The sequence below is a fragment of the Ischnura elegans genome, chromosome 8, assembly GCF_921293095.1.
Source record: "Ischnura elegans chromosome 8, ioIscEleg1.1, whole genome shotgun sequence".
Lineage (NCBI taxonomy): Eukaryota > Metazoa > Arthropoda > Insecta > Odonata > Coenagrionidae > Ischnura > Ischnura elegans.
Window position 1 is genome coordinate 26,644,790 of NC_060253.1, and position 21,043 is coordinate 26,665,832.

The 21,043-nt window shown below is 38.8% G+C and overlaps 1 protein-coding gene across 1 annotated transcript in view; it reads right to left on the reverse strand.

Annotated features, from left to right (window-relative positions):
* Window positions 1-8,786: 8,786 nt before the first annotated feature.
* Window positions 8,787-21,043, reverse strand: part of LOC124163274 (predicted GPI-anchored protein 58) — a 65,321-nt gene continuing 53,064 nt past the window's right edge. The window contains exons 2-3 of the mRNA XM_046540068.1: window positions 13,441-13,902; window positions 8,787-10,542 (exon numbers count right to left, since the gene is read on the reverse strand). Of these exons, the coding sequence (XP_046396024.1) occupies window positions 10,341-10,542; window positions 13,441-13,902 (664 nt within the window). The 3' untranslated portion in view covers window positions 8,787-10,340. The remainder of the gene's footprint in view (window positions 10,543-13,440; window positions 13,903-21,043) is intronic.

The following is a 21,043-nucleotide window of genomic DNA, read 5'->3' on the forward strand; positions in this document are numbered from 1 at the left end:
ATGACTATGAAAAATAGCATGGAAAGACATCCTAATGCTAATGCTAATTTCTTTTCTTCGTCTCCATAAATTGTTTTTACTAAAAATTTCTGTATTTTGGAGGAAGATGCAGCAGTATTTAAATATCTTTTATGCTCTTGCGTCTCCAAGTGCTTCGAAATATTATACTGCCGTGAAAAATAGAAAATTATCCGTTACATTTCACACATTTGACAGAGTAATCGCTTCTGGATTTTTTAATAAAATGAGATTTATTTCTTAGATGATCGTTGAATCCGCATCCTCTTTTCTTAAGTATTGTGACAAGAATATAAAAAATTACATTATGTCGTAAATTGTTAAAAAAAAATTAAATTGAAAACTCTGTAAGTACATGCGTACAACATTACATGAAAATATTTAATAAGTTATTCAATATACTAAATATAATTGATTGTTATAAAGCAAATTTATTTTAAAAATTATTTTAATCCAATCCTCTCTTTCTTTCTAATTATAAATATGTTAATAGGTATTATTTATTCCCAGAATTTTCCGTAGCGTACGTAAATCGTAGGTGTCACTTGCAAAGCCGGCGCCCTTTTTCCACCATCGCAATATATAAATAACACGAGAGCTATCTGCTAAGTAAAATATTATGCATTTATGAAATAACTAAATTACTTACCTAAATAACATGCTGATTTGTTGACATCCCTTTTTAGAGGCGCTAGCGCGCAATTCAATTTGCATCGCATAATTGACCGTTTAAAAATTACTATATGCGAAGGAGTTGCCGCGTTACTTCGTGGACGACCGGCAAATTCTTTACACCATGACCCTTTTCCTCTCTAAAATTCCCCCGTTTACAACTTTTATGCAAGATTTCATGTTTTTATAACGATGTTCCGAATGATGCTAGATCGCTAACGAGGTAAGAAAAAAATCTGCGGAAGTTTACAAAGGGCTTTGTCTTCATTTTACTGCCACAATATTTTTTCGTCGCTGCCAATGCCGAAAAAGGCCACTGTTTATTAATTGTAAGTTCACCAATACAACCATAGCTGAGAGAATACTTCTCGTACATAACGCAATATATATTAGTACTTTTAATTGAAAAATAGCGAAGAAATTGGCCAAAATACCGCGGTGATACAGTGAATCCCCATTCGTTGCCATGCGCTACGACGATGAGCGTCCCAACCGTTACGTCACGCCCCTTTAAAAGTGGATGGGGAAGGAAGGGAGCGGAGGGGAGATGTTGGCCACACGGCGAGACATGGGTAGGGGTGGGGAATGGCGGGTCTAGTTCTTATATGGTCTAAGGTAATAGCCTTAGACCATTTAAGTAAGTAGACCTGCCGTTCGGGCGGAACGCTGTGGCCAACATCGCACGGCGGGGAAGTGAGTGGGATGAGGGATCGTGACGTCACGGTTGGGACTGCAGACGATATTCCGTATGCGCGCTTAAGATATTTTAACGCTCATACGCTGCAAAGTCGCTGAAAAGTGACGATATTGGGCACGCAAAATGATTATACACTTAATAAACATATTTTTACGATGAACTAAGGCATTTTATAGCCTTGACTCAGCGCAAAAAGCTAAATAAATCAAGACGAAGCGATCGCATTAAATACATTTATTAAGAATGTAATTTTAATAACTTTGCATGGAGCAATATTCATGAAAATTGGCACACTTATAGGGAAAGGGCCTAAGTTTTTTTTTGAGTGTAAGCATTATTTTACAATTTTGACCTTTTGACCTCACAATGTGGGTCCAAACTTGAATTTGCCCTTTGGGGTTTAAATGTTTAAAAAGTCGAGATAGAAAAAGTCTGAATTTCATTGACCAAGATTGGACCAGAGAAACCCGAAAATAACACTTTTATTTACGAAAATTTAACCGTTGACCCAGTAAGGCCACCGTCAAGGTCATAAGGGTGGCAAAAAGAGTAGCATACCAACATAGGTGTCGATCCATGGATTTTATAGGGCACCCAAGTCATTGGTATTGTCCAAATACCCGTATTATTCACTAATCGACCTCCAAGTTTAATACGGAGGTCAAAGACCATAGAGGTAAACGTCCGGCCATCGTGTCACCCAGGTTTCGAACCATATGTTTTGAAGGGTGCCAAAGTCGATTTTTCAGTTAATAGATCCGTATTGTTGATTTTTTTGACCACCGAGGTCTCAAAGGTCATAGAGTTAAATGTCTGGCCATCATGACAACCAACGTGTCAAACCATAGGTTTTGAAGGGTGCCAAAGTCGGTTACGCAGTTCATTCATCCGTACAACAATTTATTTTGACCTCCGATAGTCGTAATGGGGGTCAAAGGTCATAGAGATTTTAGCCGACCGCTTTGACTTTCTGACCGCTTTTGATTCAGATATTTTAAACTTCATTCACTTCTTAGATTACCAAAATTTTATCACCCTCGATAACTTCAATAGCATTTTAAAAAAAGGTGATTGATTGCTTTTAAACTCTAGCTAAATTTGAGGATTCTTTTTCAAAACTCTCTTCTACAACTGTAGGGCATGAAGCCTGATATAGAAAGTAGGAATTCATGGTGTGGTATAATTTAAAAATTCTATCTACAGCTGACGAAAGAGGTAACTAGCGCGTTTTACAGTAACCAAGTATTTTCTTATACATGCGACTTCCGCAGTTTCACAAAATTCTTTCAGCATTTGAAGACGCATAGTGTAATGTAAAAATAGAAATATATTTTAATGACAATATTTTTCATATCTGCGGGCAAAAAAACAGCAGCTGTTTGAACGGCGTTATGTATCATGTGCGCTGCAAAACCGATTTGATAACTTGTGATGTATGTACATGCCTTAATTGATCTGAACGAATGACTATGAAAAATAGCATGGAAAGACATTCTACTGCTAATGCTAGTTTCTTTTCTTCGCCTCCATAAATTGTTTTTACTAAAAATTTCTGTGTTTTGGAGGAAGATGGAGCCGTATTTAAATATCTTTTATGCTCTTGCGTCTGCAAGTGCTTCGAAATATTATACTGCCGTGAAAAATAGAAAATTATCCGTTACATTTCACACATTTGACAGAGTAATCGCTTCTGGATTTTTTAATAAAATGAGATTTATTTCTTAGATGATCGTTGAATCCGCATCCTCTTTTCTTACGTATTGTGACAAGAATAAAAAAATTAAATTATGTCGTAAATTGTTTAAAAAAATTAAATTGAAAACTCTGTAAGTACATACGTACAACATTACATGAAAATATTTAATAAGTTATTCAATATATTAAATATAATTGATTGTTATAAAGCAAATTTATTTTTAAAATTATTTTAATCCAATCCTCTCTTTCTTTCTAATTATAAATATGTTAACAGGTATTATTTATTCCCAGAATTTCCCGTAGCGTACGTAAATAGTAGGTGTCACTTGCAAAGCCGGCGACCTTTTTCCACAATCGCAATATATAAATAACACGAGAGCTGTCTGCTAAGTAAAAAATTATGCATTTATGAAATTACTTACCTAAATAATATGAATGCTGATTTGTTGACATCCCTTTTTAGTAGCGCTAGCGCGCAGTTCAATTTGCATCGCATAATTGACCGTTTAAAAATTACTATATGCGAAGGCGTTGCCGCGTTACTTCGTGGACGACCGGCAAATTCTTTACACCATGACCCTTTTCCTCGCTAAAATTCCCCCGTTTACAACTTTTGTGCAAGATTTCATGTTTTTATAACGATGTTCCGAATGATGCTAGATCGCTAAAGAGATAAGAAAAAAATCTGCGGAAGTTTACGAAGGGCTTTGTCTTCATTTTACTGCCACAATATTTTTTCGTCGCTGCCAATGACGAAAAATGCCACTGTTCATTAATTGTAAATTCACCAATCCAACCATGGCTGAGAGAATACTTCTCGTACGTAACGCAATATATAATAGTACTTTTAATTGAAAAATCGCGAAGAAAATGATCAAAATACCGCAGTGATACAGTGAATCCCCATTCGTAGCCATGCGCTACGACGATGAGCGTCCCAACCGTTACGTCACGCCCCTTTAAAAGTGGGTGGGGAAGGAAGGGAGCGGAGGGGAGATGTTGGCCACACGGCGAGACATGGGTAGGGGTGGGGAATGGCGGGTCTAGTTCTTATATGGTCTAAGGTAATAGCCATAAGGCAAAAGTGAAGAAAGGTGGTTGATGTGGTAGCCCGAGTATTGCCCGGATCAAATACCGTTGGTGGCGGAGATTTACCAGAGACTGAACCTTATTTGAGTGTTTCTGGAGGGTATTTAATGACCAGCACTCCTATTGTCGTATGGGACGTGAAATCGTTGCCCCTATAGGCGCCTCCCTTTTAGAGCAGGCTAATGCCGACGCCGGGTTTCTCTCCACCCTTCCTCTTTTACCCTTCCCTACAGTAAAAATGTTCTAAGCTGTCGATATCCTCCTTCAATTACTTACGTATCGTTCGCCAAAATGCTCCAGATCCCCTTGCCCCTAGGTGCTACTTCGTTGATTTTGAGCATTTTAGAGCGAATTACAAAAACAATATTGTCCGATAAGAGAAGTGTTCTCCGACAGATTCGTGAGAAAGTTGACTTTATATGCAACACATTGCAGTAATTTTGATTCAAAAATGACTCCAGCACACTAGTGCTTTAAATATTTTTGCCGAAAAATGTCTGTTTATTATAGTCTCCACTGAAATCATATGCGCCTTGTTCTATTGGAGTCCATTTGATTCGTTATCAAAGCATTCATATATTTTTGAATGAAACCGTGAATTATTGCGGGATTGCTAAAAATATTTCTGATTTTTTTTTAGCGAAAAATATTCATGTCTTTATATCGTAAAATTATAAAATTAAAAAGTACCTAATTAAATTATACACGATGAAATATCTAAATAATTCATCATCATTATCTTCAATCAACAAATCTAATGAAGGTTTGACGCAGCTCACCATTACTCATCTCCTAGCCTTTTAATTGCGTATAACTTCTTCTCTTTCACATCGCTTATAACCTATCCTATTTAACTCATTCGGGGTCGTCCCTTGGCCTTTTTCCCTTCCACCTGTCCTCCTACGATAGTTTTCATCAAGCCTCATAATGTAGCCACCTAAATTCTACCATATTTTCTTTAAAGGTTTATAAAAGAGTTCTCTTTACTCACACTCTTCTTAGCACTTCTTCATTACTTACGTGGTCGACCCGTTTTATCTCCATTCTTCCCTAGCATCACATTTCGGATGCTCCCATCTTAACTTCTCCGCTTCTGTGAAACGTGCAAGCCTCGCCAAAATGCTTCATATGTATCATTTAATGAATTGACTACCTATAAATTTAGGAAAATCACTTAAATGAAGTTCTTCACTGAAGTAATTTACTGCGTTATTCATGAATAAAATGTCACTTATCTATGAAGCAAAGTGCCAATCGTTTTCGATTTACTTTTGTCAATTCTAAGTAATTTTCTCTGCATTCTGCAGAACATATGTCATGTCCTCTCGTCGCATTTCACCGACTGAAATAAGGGAAAATTATTTTTTAACTTACTAATCGGTCTCTTTCCTATGAGTCTCAGCCTCAATGCAGAAGGGGAGGGGAACATATGCTCAGGGGTATATTTTACTTTTAACTCTACGTTTCAGGAACACTGCCGACCCTTAACCTCTTTCTCTGAAGATGAAGAATGTATCAATACTTTTTAGATGCCTGAGTTGAAATAACTTGTACACTATAAACAGAGCTCTAACTAATGAAATAGTACCAAATGCAAGCAATTTATCAACTTTCGGGAGTTCTTTCATATTTCACTTTAACATAAATTGAGAAACAATGAAACAGTTGAGTAAATCATAAAAATGGAATTATCTCAGTGTGCAGTGCAGTTATTTCACTTAGATCAAAATTTTATATTCCTCACAACGCCAGAAAAATCATCGTGAGAACCAATATGCTAGCGCACACTAGTTATCTCTGTACCGCAGTAAATTTAATTTAATAAAAGTAGGAGTTATTGTGACAAATAAAATCAAAGAAACATTTATGTCAGCATGTCAATAGAGGAAAGGATGTATGGGTATTTTAAAAAAACCAAACCAAGAGTATTATTTAATTTATTTATTGAAAAATTAAAATAGATATATTTTTAGTTTTCCTTGAGCAATCCACCATTTTCAAAAACATATTAAAATGATGACGCCACTCGATCTTGCACATGTCTCCTAGTGGCGACGTAAGTTCGTAATGGGTCGAGATTGATTGGCCAATCTTCTATAAATGCTCCTTCAGATGCAGAGAAAAAACTAAGTTTAACCACTTAGCACTGGAACAACATGGCTTCCGTCCGCAGCAAATGTTCACCTCCTTCATAATCATACACCACTTGAATCACATTGATTTTGGGAAGCTTATAGACGGAAGACTTGGACATTAAAATACATTATCTTCCAAAAGACGTATCTCCAATTCATTAATGAGCACTAGACATGCCATGAAGATCAAAAATACTTCGTACATTTTTTTCTTTTCACAATTTTTAAGACATCAGGGTCTCACGCCGTCTGACATTTTAGCTCATTATTTTACGTAAACGTATATAAAATCATAGAATTGAGCGTTTCATGGAAAGCCTAAAGCTGAAACTTAGGCAGGCCTAAATAATTTCGTGAATTACCTACTGTGCCTAAATAAAGGAATCGCGTTTAGTATTACTACAAATGTGACCATAGCTGAGATAATTATTTGATAAAAAACATAGTAATATTCGAATAAATTCACGAAAAGAATAAAATTCCATTAGATAGGCCAGGTAAATAGATAGGTCAAAATTCTACAGTTCCTGCCCATAATTGTCTTGAAAATCTATGATTTTTTCCACCATTTTAAATTTTGGTGAAAAAAAAACATATTCACAAGTTACCGAGCAATAAAATTGAGGAAATTTTGAAGTCTTTTTGTTTAGCACTTTGAAACGGATTTTAATCTTTATTCCATTAAATCCATACGGACCCGGACCTTATTCTGTCAACAAGCACGTACAAATTCAGGGAAGTCACGAGTTAGCGTGGGACAACGTCATTCCGAGATGAAAACCAGCGCAGGCGGGATGGAAGCGTGTCCCGTGAAACTCACCTCTCTCGGCTGACTCGAGGCGAAAGGTTATGTATGCTAAGTGCTCAACGGGAGAGTGAATCTTTCGAAGGGCTCGACGATCGTGAACTTTCACTCTCTGTGCACCATCGCGGAAACGAAGCGGGCCTGGGAAGATGACACGTCGCTTGGGCCCCGAGGTGTTACGACGCCAATGTCGGTCACTGCTCGTCCGCGGTCCTTCGCCGAGTGACCGCAAGGACGCCGTCAAGGTATTAGGTAACAACCGTCCAGCGACATCTCTCTTAAAGCCCAATGCTGCAACTAAGCAACAATCAAGTTGGTGATTCGTCATTAAAAATGGGTGCATGCGTACTTCTTATGTAAAAGTACTAATATTTACAACGACGACGTGTCTTGAATTCGTTGATATTCACTAAAAAGGCCATGAATATTTAAGGTATGAATATTTTATGGTACACCAGGGTCTCCTTCGACATTTTAGCTTGTTATTCTACGAAAACGTATAAAAATCATCGCAAAGGATTAAAATCAGTTCTGAATAATCTCGTGAAGGGTTTAATACGAAATAAATTCCCGAAAAAATGAAAATCCGTTAGATTTAAAACTCAGTGTAGCTTAAAAGCAACGTTAACTTTGACGATCCGTAATTAAAAAAAACGGGTGCATCCTCAGCTCTGTCTAAGGGTAGATCCGTATAACGAGTTATTCTGAGTCCTAAAATTTAAATTTCAAATATGTAGCTGTCATGATTATTCTGATTGAGTTGGAAATGCATCCATTTTTTTGAAATGACAAATCTTAAAATTTCGGTTTCCTCAGAAGCAACACTGAGTTAGAGAGGGTTAAGGGGGGTCATCAGACTCGCTTTACCTGTCATTTTTTGCAATACAATACTCGTTTTAAAATTATGCCGTCTTTTTCAAGTTGATTTTGGCGAAAAAAACCATCATCGGATATTTGTGAGTTGTAATATTATCGAAAGTTGAGGAAACTTTGTAGTTTTCTGACGTTTTACTTTTTTTAAACTCAGGTTGTCATCTTAGAATTTTCAGAAATAAAGAATGGACCATTTGCATGTTGCTTAAATATTTAAAAAATTTCACCTGAGTAAATATGAAGGTAATATTTTCAAATTTGAGAGACATGCTAGCCAGGTTCAGGACCGGTCCTTTGTCACTCCAAAATTTTCATGGCATACACCATTGCCAACATTTTCCTGTGCAACGAAATCGAAAAATTTACCTCCGCTTTTTCTCAGGCGTATTTATTAAAATGGAGATAAGGAATGTGCAGAGTAGACGACAAACCATTCCTTCTCCAAAAATCTTTTTTTATGCATATTACACGCTTAACAAATTACACTATCATCTTTAAACTCGCATGTGCTATAAAGGAGAACTTCTTCAGCATTTGCCTGCATCTCAATAAAATTTTAAAAAATTTTACCCTGTGATCCTGATGCATTCCATCAGCCTGATGTAAGATTGTTTATTGAGACAAAGGAAAATGCTGACAAAGTCTAACACACAGGCTCTTGAAATTTAAAGATAGTAACTTAAGTTTTAAACGATTTTACACCACGAAAAAGACAAAATACGACCGGTGGAGCGTGATAGATGCGTCCTCTTAATAAGGAAAGATGACTGTTTCTTAATGGAAAGGAAAGAAAGCTTCGTAAACAGGTAACCAGGGAGAGGACCGGTCTTTCATCACCCCAAGACTTTATTCAGGTTTCACAAAAATATAGAAGACGACTAAACGTCACACCGAGTAACCGTATATAATTATTACTTACAATATGTACATGTAATTATTGCATCAAATCTTGGAATTGTCAATTACAGCAAAAAAGTGAGATACAAGGTAGTTTTTTTGCAACGATTTGTACTCACTGATAACTTGTTCTAAAAAAATCCAGAATGCTTCTGGCGCAAACACAGTGAGTATATAGCACCAGGATATTCCACGCTCGTGAACACAACGAGGAATGGCCGAAATCTATCCCACCAGCCCTTCAGAGAACGCATCCTTCGATATAGATCAATGGTATTTTATCTTTTTTTCAGTGGAGTTTAACTCATTTAAAATTTATCCCGCCATGTTAGAATTTTCAGTGCATAAAGAGCAGACCTTTATCAACATTTTCAAGTTGCTCAAATATTCAAAATTTGCATTTGAATAAATATAGAGGTGACATTTTCAATATTTAATGAAAAGGCAAATGCCATATAGATAAGGTGGTCTTCTTCACATTCCCTGAAAGTTTCCAGATGGTATATAATTATTAAGCGAGTAATCGTCACCAAAAAGGATCACTTGAGCGAGAAGTATGCATCCTGATAAGTTTGAACAGCCTTAGCGCCCTTAGAATAATTAAGTGATTAACGGCGCTCATAAAATAAACATAATTTTCCCGCTGAAATATGCCGCCTCGACTCGGTACAAAGCTCATCCTCAATTTCTAATCTTGACAAAACGAAATATTAACGAAGCTTACCGAGGAGTACTTAACTCTTACGGAGAGCCAAGTAGAAATAAAATATCCGTTTTAGCGTCATCATTCTGGTCGTAAAGAACTAGTCCCCTCCGAAGAACGAAGATACCCGCCGCATGCGACGAACATCCCATTCCGAGAACGGCGTTCTGTAACACGACTCGACGGTACGCAAAAATTTAAGTTACTGCCCATGTACTTTGATACAGAGCTTTACATACTTTTTGAAGCACTTTTCACCAGTTTAAGGGATAAAAGCGTAGCAATAACTCAACAGAGGACAACTTTGAATGATGTCGCTTTCTTCCCACAAACAAATGAGCGTGGTTAGCGGTAACTTATAGGATAGCGATATATGCTAATTAGTCCTAAAGGTAGACAGTGAAACATAGGTCGCATCCAGAAATTTGGGAGGGGTTTCACTTAAAACTCCACCACCCCTCCCCCCCCCCCCCCCTCAAAATATAGGATGTTTGAACCCATGAACTGTGGCCTACAGTGAAACGAAAAACGTTGCACGAAGCGAAAGAAAAGTACAGGAGTTGTGTGGAGATTATCTTTGCCGAAGCTTCCTATAATGCGTTCATCCCCTGTAATCTTCTGGAGGATCGCACATGCATAAATAGTCATTTCAGTGTGTTTGGGGATCTCATCAGGGTGTTTGGTGGAAGGGGCCAGGATATGTCCCGCGTGACACCGTTCCGTGTCCGTCCTTGCAATAGTAGTTGTTCGCGTTTAGAACCTCCTCCTGCCGGCTCGGCTCCTGGGTTCCTCGACGAGGGGCTGTGGCTCCTCTTCCTCCTCGACGACAGCCTTGCTCCGCGGGCTCGAGAATCGCCGGCTGCTCCTCGTCCGGGAGCCGGCGGCCGCCTTCTGCTCCTCCTGCTCCTCGGGTGCGGCGGGAGCCTTGGCGCGGCCGTTAGAGTTGGCGTTGTACCTTAGGCGTACGAAAAGAAGATCACATTTAGCAGGAACGACTTTAGAGGAGGGTGCATAGTTTGAAAAACACAGCGAATTCCGATTAATCATTATGCCTATGATCCTATTCAAATATATTTACGACTGACTACTAGTCGAGTGTTAAAACTAGGGATGGACGGATCCGGGATTTTTTTCGGATCGGATCCTTGATTTTCGGAGCCGGATCTTTCGGGTCGGATATTTTCGGATCCAAATGCATTTTCAAATTCCTGACGCTAAGATTCCTCCGATGATTGTTCAATCTCTTGGGAAGAGTCACACTATGTGCCAGTCGTATTTTGCCTTTTTTATTTTCCACGGCTGAAATTCTCCTACGTAACCTCTGCGAGAGCTTTCAAACAAAACGGTTCATGAGTAGGACAAGAATCGCATGCGACGGCGCATTCGAAGATAGAATCGGAACTCTTTCCACCCTTATGGGGCGTTGCATTCACTGAAGCTATTATTTAAAATTTTGGATCCAGATCCGATGTCTTCCGCGACTTTGGATCCGATGTATCCAATGAAGGGCAATATCCGTGGATATTTGGATCCGAGGTATCCGATCCGACCATCCCTAGTTAAAACCCGTCGGAATACCAAAATACAAACTTGTGTGGAATTTAAAAATATCGATCTATTTATTTAACCATGTATCCGAAACACTCCGTAAGTGTGCACACATGTACAAAGAAAAACTATTTGATGATTAAAATGCATTTTTGCTATGCTACCAATAGTTGCTACGGAGCCACTTCATTCAAATTTCTGAGCCACTTTTAGTTTTCTAAGTTAAGTTTTCATTAAGATACAGCCATTCAAAAGGAAAAAAATACAAAAAATGGGCATTCTGACAATATAAGGAAAAGGAGTAATTTTCAAATGCCTATAATTTGGACAATAATGAGACTAGAATGTTAAAATTTTATTTAATTTGGTGGGATTACTAGTTATTTTCACTAAATAGTATGAAAAAAGTTTTAAGTTGACTTGAAAGCGCAATATAATTTTAATGATTCTTCAAAAATAACAAAATTGTGTGAACTTCATAAATATAACTTGAAACCAAGGAGAGTAATATAAGAACAAAAATTATTAAAAAATATAGTAATTACAAATGGTATTGACTGCGAAACTTTGAATATCTTCAATATTGTTGCATTTTCATAAAATATGACTTTGAAGTAGAAAAATATGAAAGCTTTGCATAAAAAAGAGACTATCTTAGAAAAATAAATAAACAATAACTAAAGCGGATCAATAATAACAGCAAAATTCAACATTAAGAGAAAGTAAATGGAGTGGGCTATCTGATATCCATGTAGTAATTCTCAAGTTTATACAAATTTCTCTCAGTCTCTTCGCATGGACATCTGCGTTTAAATTTAAACCAAGCGATAAGAGAAACGATGGAAGAAGATACGTACTAGGATTAGTTAAAAAAATATTTTTAAGGAATTTCCTATGAATTTACTATCAGGGAATACGTTAAGAATATTTATCATTCGGATACGATTGTATTTATTAATATAAAATGCACAAAGATTTTTCTAAATCGGATACAATTAGCGAATATTTATGCGATTCCTAAAGTTTAAAATTTCTAGAAAATCAGGCGAATTTTGGGATAATATGCCTATGGAAATCATTCTATAATTAATAAAGCCATTATACGATTCTTAAAGTTTAAAATTTTCAGCAAATCAGGCGAATCCTGGGATAATACGCCTATGGAGACTAATCTATAATTAATAAAGCCATTTCAGCACTACAAACCTAGACCTTAACTTCCAGGATAGTATTTACGAAATTTATAGCTTATCTAATAAAATATATGGATGCGTTACTGTGCGTGAGATTTGAACCAAAATGGTGAGAGCAGGCAACCAGTGTGCCCTACCCCAAGCAAATTCATGATTACGTGCCTGCAGGGGCGGAACTATGAGTTTTGTCAATGGGGGCAAATATCAGTTTCCCCCCTCCTTCTCTGATTCTCTTACCTCCCTCTCTCCCCCTCCCCCACCAATAAAATGTAATACCTCAGTAAGATATTTTTGAGATGCGGTATTTGAAATTACGAACCGTATGTTTGCTATTAAGAATTTTTATTAATATTATCGGTCCACAATTTATTATTTCATGTTATTGTTAAATAAATAATTAGAAAAAATTGCATACATTTTTAATATGAACTTTGCAAATTTTGCAAGTCCCTGAATTATGCCTGCCACCTGGGGCAAATGACCCTGCCCCACCCTAGGTCCGGGCCAGGGCACCTGCCCTTTGTCCTCGAAGCATTTGCACGGTCGTCAAATTTTTGCAACTTTCGCGGTTTATGTTTTTCAATGTTAATGAATTTTGAGGGTTACCTCGTCAAGACTTTAAACTGGCCAACGTTTCCTCTTCTACGCCGGAGACTTCATTGCCGGAAAGTCATTTGCCCTGATGAGGTCTCCGGCAGAGGAGAGAAAACGTTGGTCAGTTAAAGTATTGAGTCAGTGGCCAGTGGCCGTTGGTCAGTGGCGTAGCCAAGGGGGGGGGGAGTCTGGAACCCCCGAAATATAATAACACAATTATTTTCCTTCATAAAAGAAAACAAAATATTTAAAAATCATGTATTTATAAAATATTTCTATAACAAATGAAGTATTTTCGATTATGAAAAGTGTTAAAATTAGTTAAAAACCCTCAACTTACATTAGTACCCTGTTTTTAAAAAATTCCCCCCCCTGGTTTTGAACCCCCCCGAAAATAAATTCCTGGCTACGCCAATGAAGCGCTTAACCCACAAAATCCATTGATATTGACTTATCCACTGTGTTTGCGTTGTGGAAAAAAGCCATTTTGCTAAGTGTCTCCTAAAGGCCCTGATTACCTTCTCCTAGATGAGGACTGGGTGGGTGCCGGCGCAGGGGTGGCCTCGTCCTTGTCGTCCTCGGGTGGCGCGTGGGTGGAGACCTTATTGTTGAGCCGCCTCCTCTTGAGGATCTCCAGGAGGTCCTGGTTGCTACGGAATGGTCTCACTCCCCCTCTCAACAAGGGCTTTTTGGTGGACGGGGGCTCGGTGGCAGCAACTTCCTCTTCGCCGGCAACTCCTTCCTGCTCATCGGCGTAGTCTTCGTCGGCCTCTTCGGCGGAGGCGGGTGGGGGCGGAGGAGCGGTGGTGGTGGAGGGCGTGGGGCGTGATCGGGTGAGCGGGGACTTGCGGGGGCCGGTGGGCAGGCCGGGGCGGCGGGGGGCGGCCGGTGCAGCCGGTCGGGGATCGAAATCGCCCTCATCGCCGGCGTCCAACTCCTGGGCGACGGCCAGCGCCGCACACAGGCAGAAGAGTAATGCTCTGCAGAAGAAAGAAGACGATATATATAAATATTTTAATAGCACAACCATGAACATACATTTCATGTAGTTTGTTTACAGTGAGGCAAAGTGTTACTCGATGTGGTGTTACGTGAATTTCAGCTTTCTGTGGTGAAAATACGTTTGCTACCGAAATAGATAATTACCGCCATTTACTCCATTGCTTCCTTTAAGCGTACATAACAGTAATTAATTATTTCGCTCTCAGGCCGACTTAAAGCCACATTTGAAAACCCGCATTTTAGATTATTAGTACCGCTTTCTGCCGAGTGGTAGCGCTACAATCTCGAGTGCCACCGAGTGCGTTAAAAGCGGATTGTCTGGGGTCGATTGCCATTGGCTCGATGAGCGTCCAATGTTCAAGAGCACAACTTTGAAAAAATCCTGCCATCACTATTTCCCTTTCTCAGTACCATGAAAGAGGGATGGCAAGTGAAACGACACGAAAAAGTTTCGTTTCGACCCGGAGGGAAACAAAAATACGAGGCATAGGTTTAGTTTCGTTCTCGTACGAAATTAAAATCATTAAGGAATTTAGTTTTATCCCGGGGCGAAACTTTACTCCCGGGAACGAAACTAAATTAATCGAAACTCCGCTGCTCATAGTCAAGTTTCGATCTCAAAAGTTGGGTGGAGGGGGATAAAAGGGAGTTTCGACCCATTGCGTTTGACGTACGTTTAGAGAGGTTAAACCATTGTGGTTGAAAATGGAATGGCCAGTTTGCGCTCACCGTTCTCCTGTGAGTGGTGGAAATATGAGCGATTTCGTTTCGACCCTGAGTTTAGCTCCCCGCGTTTAAATCCATTATGTTTTTTTCCACAATTCGCTCCCGGGAACGAAATTATTGAAATTTGACTTGTTCTGACTTTCGTTTAGTTTCTATAGTCATCCGTGTCATGAATGCAAGGAATACTAATCGAGAGAGGAATAGTTATGAAGGGTGGAGAAAAAATGTGTCACGAAATTTTAACCATGCATAGCTGATGTCAGTATGAACAAAAATTACTGATGATGTTTAGGCCGGAAATGCACCATTTTTTAACTGCATAAACTTTGAGACAAACGCTCCGATTGGCCGCTAGTTTTCCCCGTTGCCGGATGCTCTGGACATCTCATTGCTTTGAACGATTTGACTGCCTTTGATTTTGTCGCCTATATTTTTTTCGCCTCGATTAGTTGGAGAAGTTGCCGACGGATCGAGGAACAGGAAATACAGGAGCCTTCATTCTCTTCACTCTATGATAACCGACAATAAAAAATGGCTAACGAGCCATTTTCGCTTGTAGCTAATTTCGTACATGATACCGATGATGCTGGGATCCACTGTTGCATTCAGATGACTGCGTAAATGGTAATTTTAGAGGACTGAAATTAATATACTTGAGCACATTAATTTATTTAAGAAACATTACGATAGCTCTTTTTAGCTGCAGATGCTAGTCTTTTCATTTTTATAGGTTCCCTCTTTTTGTGGACTCTCCGTACATAACTACAAAAACGGCGTCGCAGCGCCATTTCTGGATCAAACTACTAACTTGTAATTCAACTTGTTTTGAACATTATAACTTCAACAAGCACTCATCTCCTACAGTAGCTTTCTCTTAACAATATTTGTTATCCCGGCCTCATAGATGCTGCAGAAGATTTAAAATACGATGCACTGAACGTCACAAACTAACCCTTTACTGCTTCAAAGTAAACGTAAATAGTGAATATTTAAGTTACATATCAAGATTTACCGTGATTATCTCGGCATTGTCTTTGCTCCGTGTTCCATAGGAAGTTGGCTAATTGGAGTGCAAGCTGGAGTTGGAATGGACGCAGGCGACCTTGGTGTGATAGGGAGCGGACAGCAGCAGTAGGTGTGTCCGGGGTTGAAGGTGGAGAGAGAGGATGATGACGACGGCCATCATTATACCGTTAGCTTAGACATGCAAGTGGAGTCGCACCATCCGTGATTATTCCGGTCACGAATATTACAAAATCACGAGGATCCATCCTCAAGTCATCCTCCATACGCGTTGTCAACCACCGTGCATTTAAACAAAAAAGTTTTAGTTTACAAAAGTCGCCACTTGCGTCGCTAATAGGCAAAGAGATCCGATTTTCACGGAGAAATGAGCTGATAAAATTAGGGCTGTTAACCAAGAAGCTACTTTTCAATTTAAAATTTAATTTAATTTGCTCTAATGTAAGTAGACCTCAGAGCCCCTAAAAGGCCCCTCCCTCCTTGGTCCATAAGCTAAACATAAATTTAAGCTTTACGCACATGCTGCTTTTTAAGAGCACTTTCAACTAAGATAGAAGGGTGTGACTGGATATATGGATGGCTGGATTCATGAAGTTTATTATTATTTCAATCAAATTTCAGTTGAAAAATCTCACATTTTAATTTAAAATCATAATTACTGCCTTTATAATCAACTGTATTATTAATAAATATTGATTGTGCCCATTGTTAGAAATTGGATTGAGTGCCTGTGTTTGAAATGTATTACCATTTTCTGTCTGAATGCATTGAGTGTTTCAAAGAACGTTATATTGTGGTTCGACGCCGATCACATCACCAGCTATCAATGATGGATATCATTTGGATGTATATAAGGGCGCTATCAGGTACATGCAGCCAGATTCCTCAAGATTGCTGTATAATAACTACGAAGTTAAAGTCCTCGTAACTCACCATTTTTCGGCACATTACTAATGGTAAACTGTGTGGAAGCGTTGACTAAGAGACCTGTGGAATTAGTTTATTTTCAATTTTCCAATTGAAATTTAAGAGAAATGGATAGTTCGCCAACAAAAAACATTTCTGATAATTCCATGAAAGAGTTTTAGGGGTTTCTCTTCAATTTCGACGTTCCATAGTTAACACGCTTCAAACAGCCTTCACCCTATCTCAGATAAGTTGATGACGTCGCGAAAGAGCCACCGTATGATACCGAGCATGTCACTGCATCGCCTATGATCCTAATCCTCGCACATTGACACGCAAATACACACAACTGGGATTACACAGTTTACACGAATAGGCAGCTACAGAATTGGAGGCTACGTGTTAAGCTTGTATTGCTTTAAGCATTATGGACAGATATTTTTCATATTTACATGGAGGACTTCACCTTAGAAACCCACAGTGTTTCTAGGTCTGACAGAAACAGGATATTTTTCCTTTAAAAACAGCTAAAATAAACATCTAGATTTCACAATAACATTTATTTGAATAATTAAAAAAATACTTCGCCAAAAGGAAGTGTAGAGGAATTCGTTTTTCAAACAAACAATAAAGAAATTTGATGGTTACTAGGTGTGACTGGGTCTCTGCAATGAGTATCTTCTATTTTTTCTCTTCTTTATTTGCCAACGGGTGGTGTTCTAAAACCTTCCGCCTCACGCCTATTGAGACGGCTTGTGGAGTATTATGAACATATAGTACTTATTACAAGAAGCACACAAGAGGATGGGCCTTCAGAAAATATGTAGGTCCGAAAAAAATCATCTCATACCCTCATACAGGTTAACGGGATGCTTTAATACACAGAGCACAGAAAAAAATAGTTATACAAAAAGAACAGTCGTATGATCCTGAGTACGTGGATTCTTCCCAACGAAATAACTCCACGTACACGGAGAAAGTAAAGCGTATCCGCACATTGGTCATTTTTCTTTTGTTTCGCGTCCACTTTTCCCTTGGCTGATCCACGCTGCAGAGGAGCGTGATATACCACCATCGCACTCGACGAGAAATGCGCATATTTTTACATGTCTTTTTATTACAACTTCCTCTACTCTTTTCCCCGAAGAAAACATGGAGAAAGTGTGCCTTACCGCTTCGAGAGAAGTGTTTTGGCCTCCGGCTCTGTCTACACTCGAAGACGTTTCAACACTTCTAAGCCGGAAGGGCGTTAGCTGCCACAGTGGGCTCGATCACCTCCATCTTTTTATTTCCGATTGTGATAGAGTGGGAAAAGTGAAGAGACATATTTAAACATTTTGCATCACTCAATCATTTTAGTGACGTCACTAACTCATTAAAAATGGGCAGCAACTTCCGATTTTTTATTTATTAGCCGAGCCCTTACCTTATGCAGTCCAGGCTACGACATTTCAACGCTATAATAGAGAGATTGAGAGAGATTTCAATGCTCGACCCAGTCGACATCTCCCCAGCCAGTAACTCTGGAATCTAGACAAGGTTAGATTTCGTCACCAAATGTTTGTCTTTGTCCATGCGCCGTGATAAAATGCGGACAGGGCTCTGCTACCGGCTAACCCCGCAGTTTTTCGGATTTAACGTCTATGAGACCATTAAGAAGAATTCCCAAGGTTTTCCTGTTATCTGTATTATTCTTTAAATAACATTTCTTTGCCATTGTGGACATGCCGCCATCTCATTATAAATAAATATCGCTATGGAGTTCCGACGCGGTCACCAGAAAGAATGTATAATGCAATTTGTAGATAGAGGTACCTAAGATGCGTTTGGAGGTTGTGTTGGCGGAGGAGGTCTACTATACATGCGGGTCTCAGACACATGCGGGTCATAATCGTAATTTATCAAAATAATTCGTTAGATGGTAGATTTATTAAGATAAGATGAAAAAAATCTTCCTCATTCGGCCATTTTCGTAGGAGTTTCAAAGAAATTTAAAGGACGAAAGATGTCGCCCACTTTTCATGACTTACAATTAGCGACGTCTCTAGACCTCCTTATTTTTCAGGAAGAACTACACATTGAGGGAATGAATCAAACACAAGAGTGTAAACAACAGAGCAAAGAGAGCTCGTGACGTCATCAACTTTTGTCGAAAGGGATAAAGCAGAGAATATATCGATGCTAAAAGCTTTGGATTTAGGCGACGGATCAAAGAACTGAACAATAAGGGTCTTCTTTCATTTCAAACGCATTAGTTTTCGAGCTATCATGATCGACAAGAACAAAAACTACTCCGCCGAAATTGATTTATTTCCGATTAACCTGCGGGATAGTTAATTGCGTGCAAATCTAAGGTATTCGACCAGGAAAATGCGCAGGGCGATGCAGTTAAATGGCGCGAACACGCTGTGATGGGCGTGCCCCCTGGCCATTGCCGTGCGAAACACAATTTCCGCGAAGATAATATCACCGTGGGGGTGGAACCATCAGAGGAGGATGGGAAGGCGCCCTCTCACTGTGCGACCTCGTGGAGCGAAAACGCTTTCCCATTCTGCTCAATCCCTTCGGGGAATGACTGCCTTCTTGACAAACGGACAGGTTCGCATGACCGAGGTCGAAAAAAAAAACGCACGAAAAAGAATTTTTGGAGGCGGAGTTTAAGTGCTTGCCCTGGGAAAGAACCGGAGATGATTTTTTTTTCATTTAATTATGAAATTATAGTCGAAATGAGGGACATGTTCAATTCGTTGTCAGTGAGCTCGTGCAAACAAAGGCGTTGCGTGTGATTCCAGGCTAGCCGAGAATCCACTCTCAAAAAGAAACAGCCGGGTGGAAGAATGATTTCAAGAGAGAGGCGTTTCAATGGATTAGTGCCTGAGCAGTAATGCTAACTGGAAAAATGACGGAAGTTCATAGTATTATTTCCTCTCATCTGATTGACAATGGGAAAACAGACGGTGACTAGATGATCCATAAATAGATATTTACAGATAACCTTTATTCTTATCCAAATATAGTGTACATATGAGGACCTTAGAAACCAAGGAGTATAAGTCCAATTTTTGAAAATTTTGAGATAAATGCATATAAAGGTTGGTCGATTACACAATATTGTTTTGGCAAAGGAATACAATCGAATCGCGATATTTATAATTATCAGTGATTCATCTATATACCTATACCACAAAAATATTGTGTACTACATGAGGTCCCTAGAAGTCAAGGTGTACGAATGCAATTTTTAATATCGGAGATAAAAGCAGATAATGGTTGGCGGGTAACACAGTATTGTTGTGGCAAAGGAATGCAATCGAATCACTGAATATTTATATTTATACTTATCAGTGATTCACTTGTATACCTTTGCCACAAAAATATTGTTTTCCCCCTCAACCAATTATTTGCTTTTATCTCCGATATCAAAAAAATTCATTTGCACCCCTTGGCTTCCAGGGCCCTCATATGATTTCATGATTTTTGCCCTCACGTACAGCGCTTAAGCCTGAAGATTTATTTTGGATACGAGACGGATGAACTCAACCCGGAATAAGGGGCGGGCATGTGAATTTTAAGCATTCTCATTATTTTATTTCACTTGGACAGCTCATATCCTCATGCTATTTATCCTGCATCCCCATCCCCAATACCATCCTATTCAGCACACACCCAATAAAAATGCAATTAATACCCACCAAAGATTGCAGAATGAATTCAATCAGTAATTTTATCCACATGATAAGGTATATCGACCTTTCTTGAAAAAAAAATTCTTGACGCGACAGGAATTAAAAATAGGCATATGAAAAAAATTATTTGCTCGTGAAATTGCATAAGTATAAAGTATTGGAGTAGTTGAAGAGAAAGATTTAAAAAAGATAGTTTACTTTTCCTCAATTACAAGTGAACGATATATATTGTTAACCGTTCTTATTGAATTTGAGAGATTAAAATGTTCACAATGTCGTTATCCTCGATAGTAAAAATCCGCCCCACGTAAGGTTAAAATATTTTTCGTTGAAAACAGTTTCCATCGGCATCCATCAACATTCTCAAAAGAATCAACTGAAGGAACGGACTGTTGAATTTATGCGTCAGGGAAGTTGTCTCGGTGAGGGAAATCAATCACACATACAATCTCGAGGTCAGTTCCTTCATCCTTGAATGCAGCTGAATCACGACTCTGGGACAACTCCTTTTTTTTAATCGTACACCGATAAATTGTTTCCTAGTCAGTTTCAAACGAGAGTATCGATCGTAACTTGATTGAGCTACTATACTGGATTCATGGTAGATGAAGCAAAATATTCTCAAAGCAGCTCTTAGGTAAATCATATCTCTTCAATTAAAAAATGGGTATTCCATAGTAGATTCACGATTTACGCTGATGCAGACCAGCAATACCATCTCACCGCGATAAGGTTTGTTTTCGCGATACGAGTAACTGCATGTGAGGAACCAGCCATT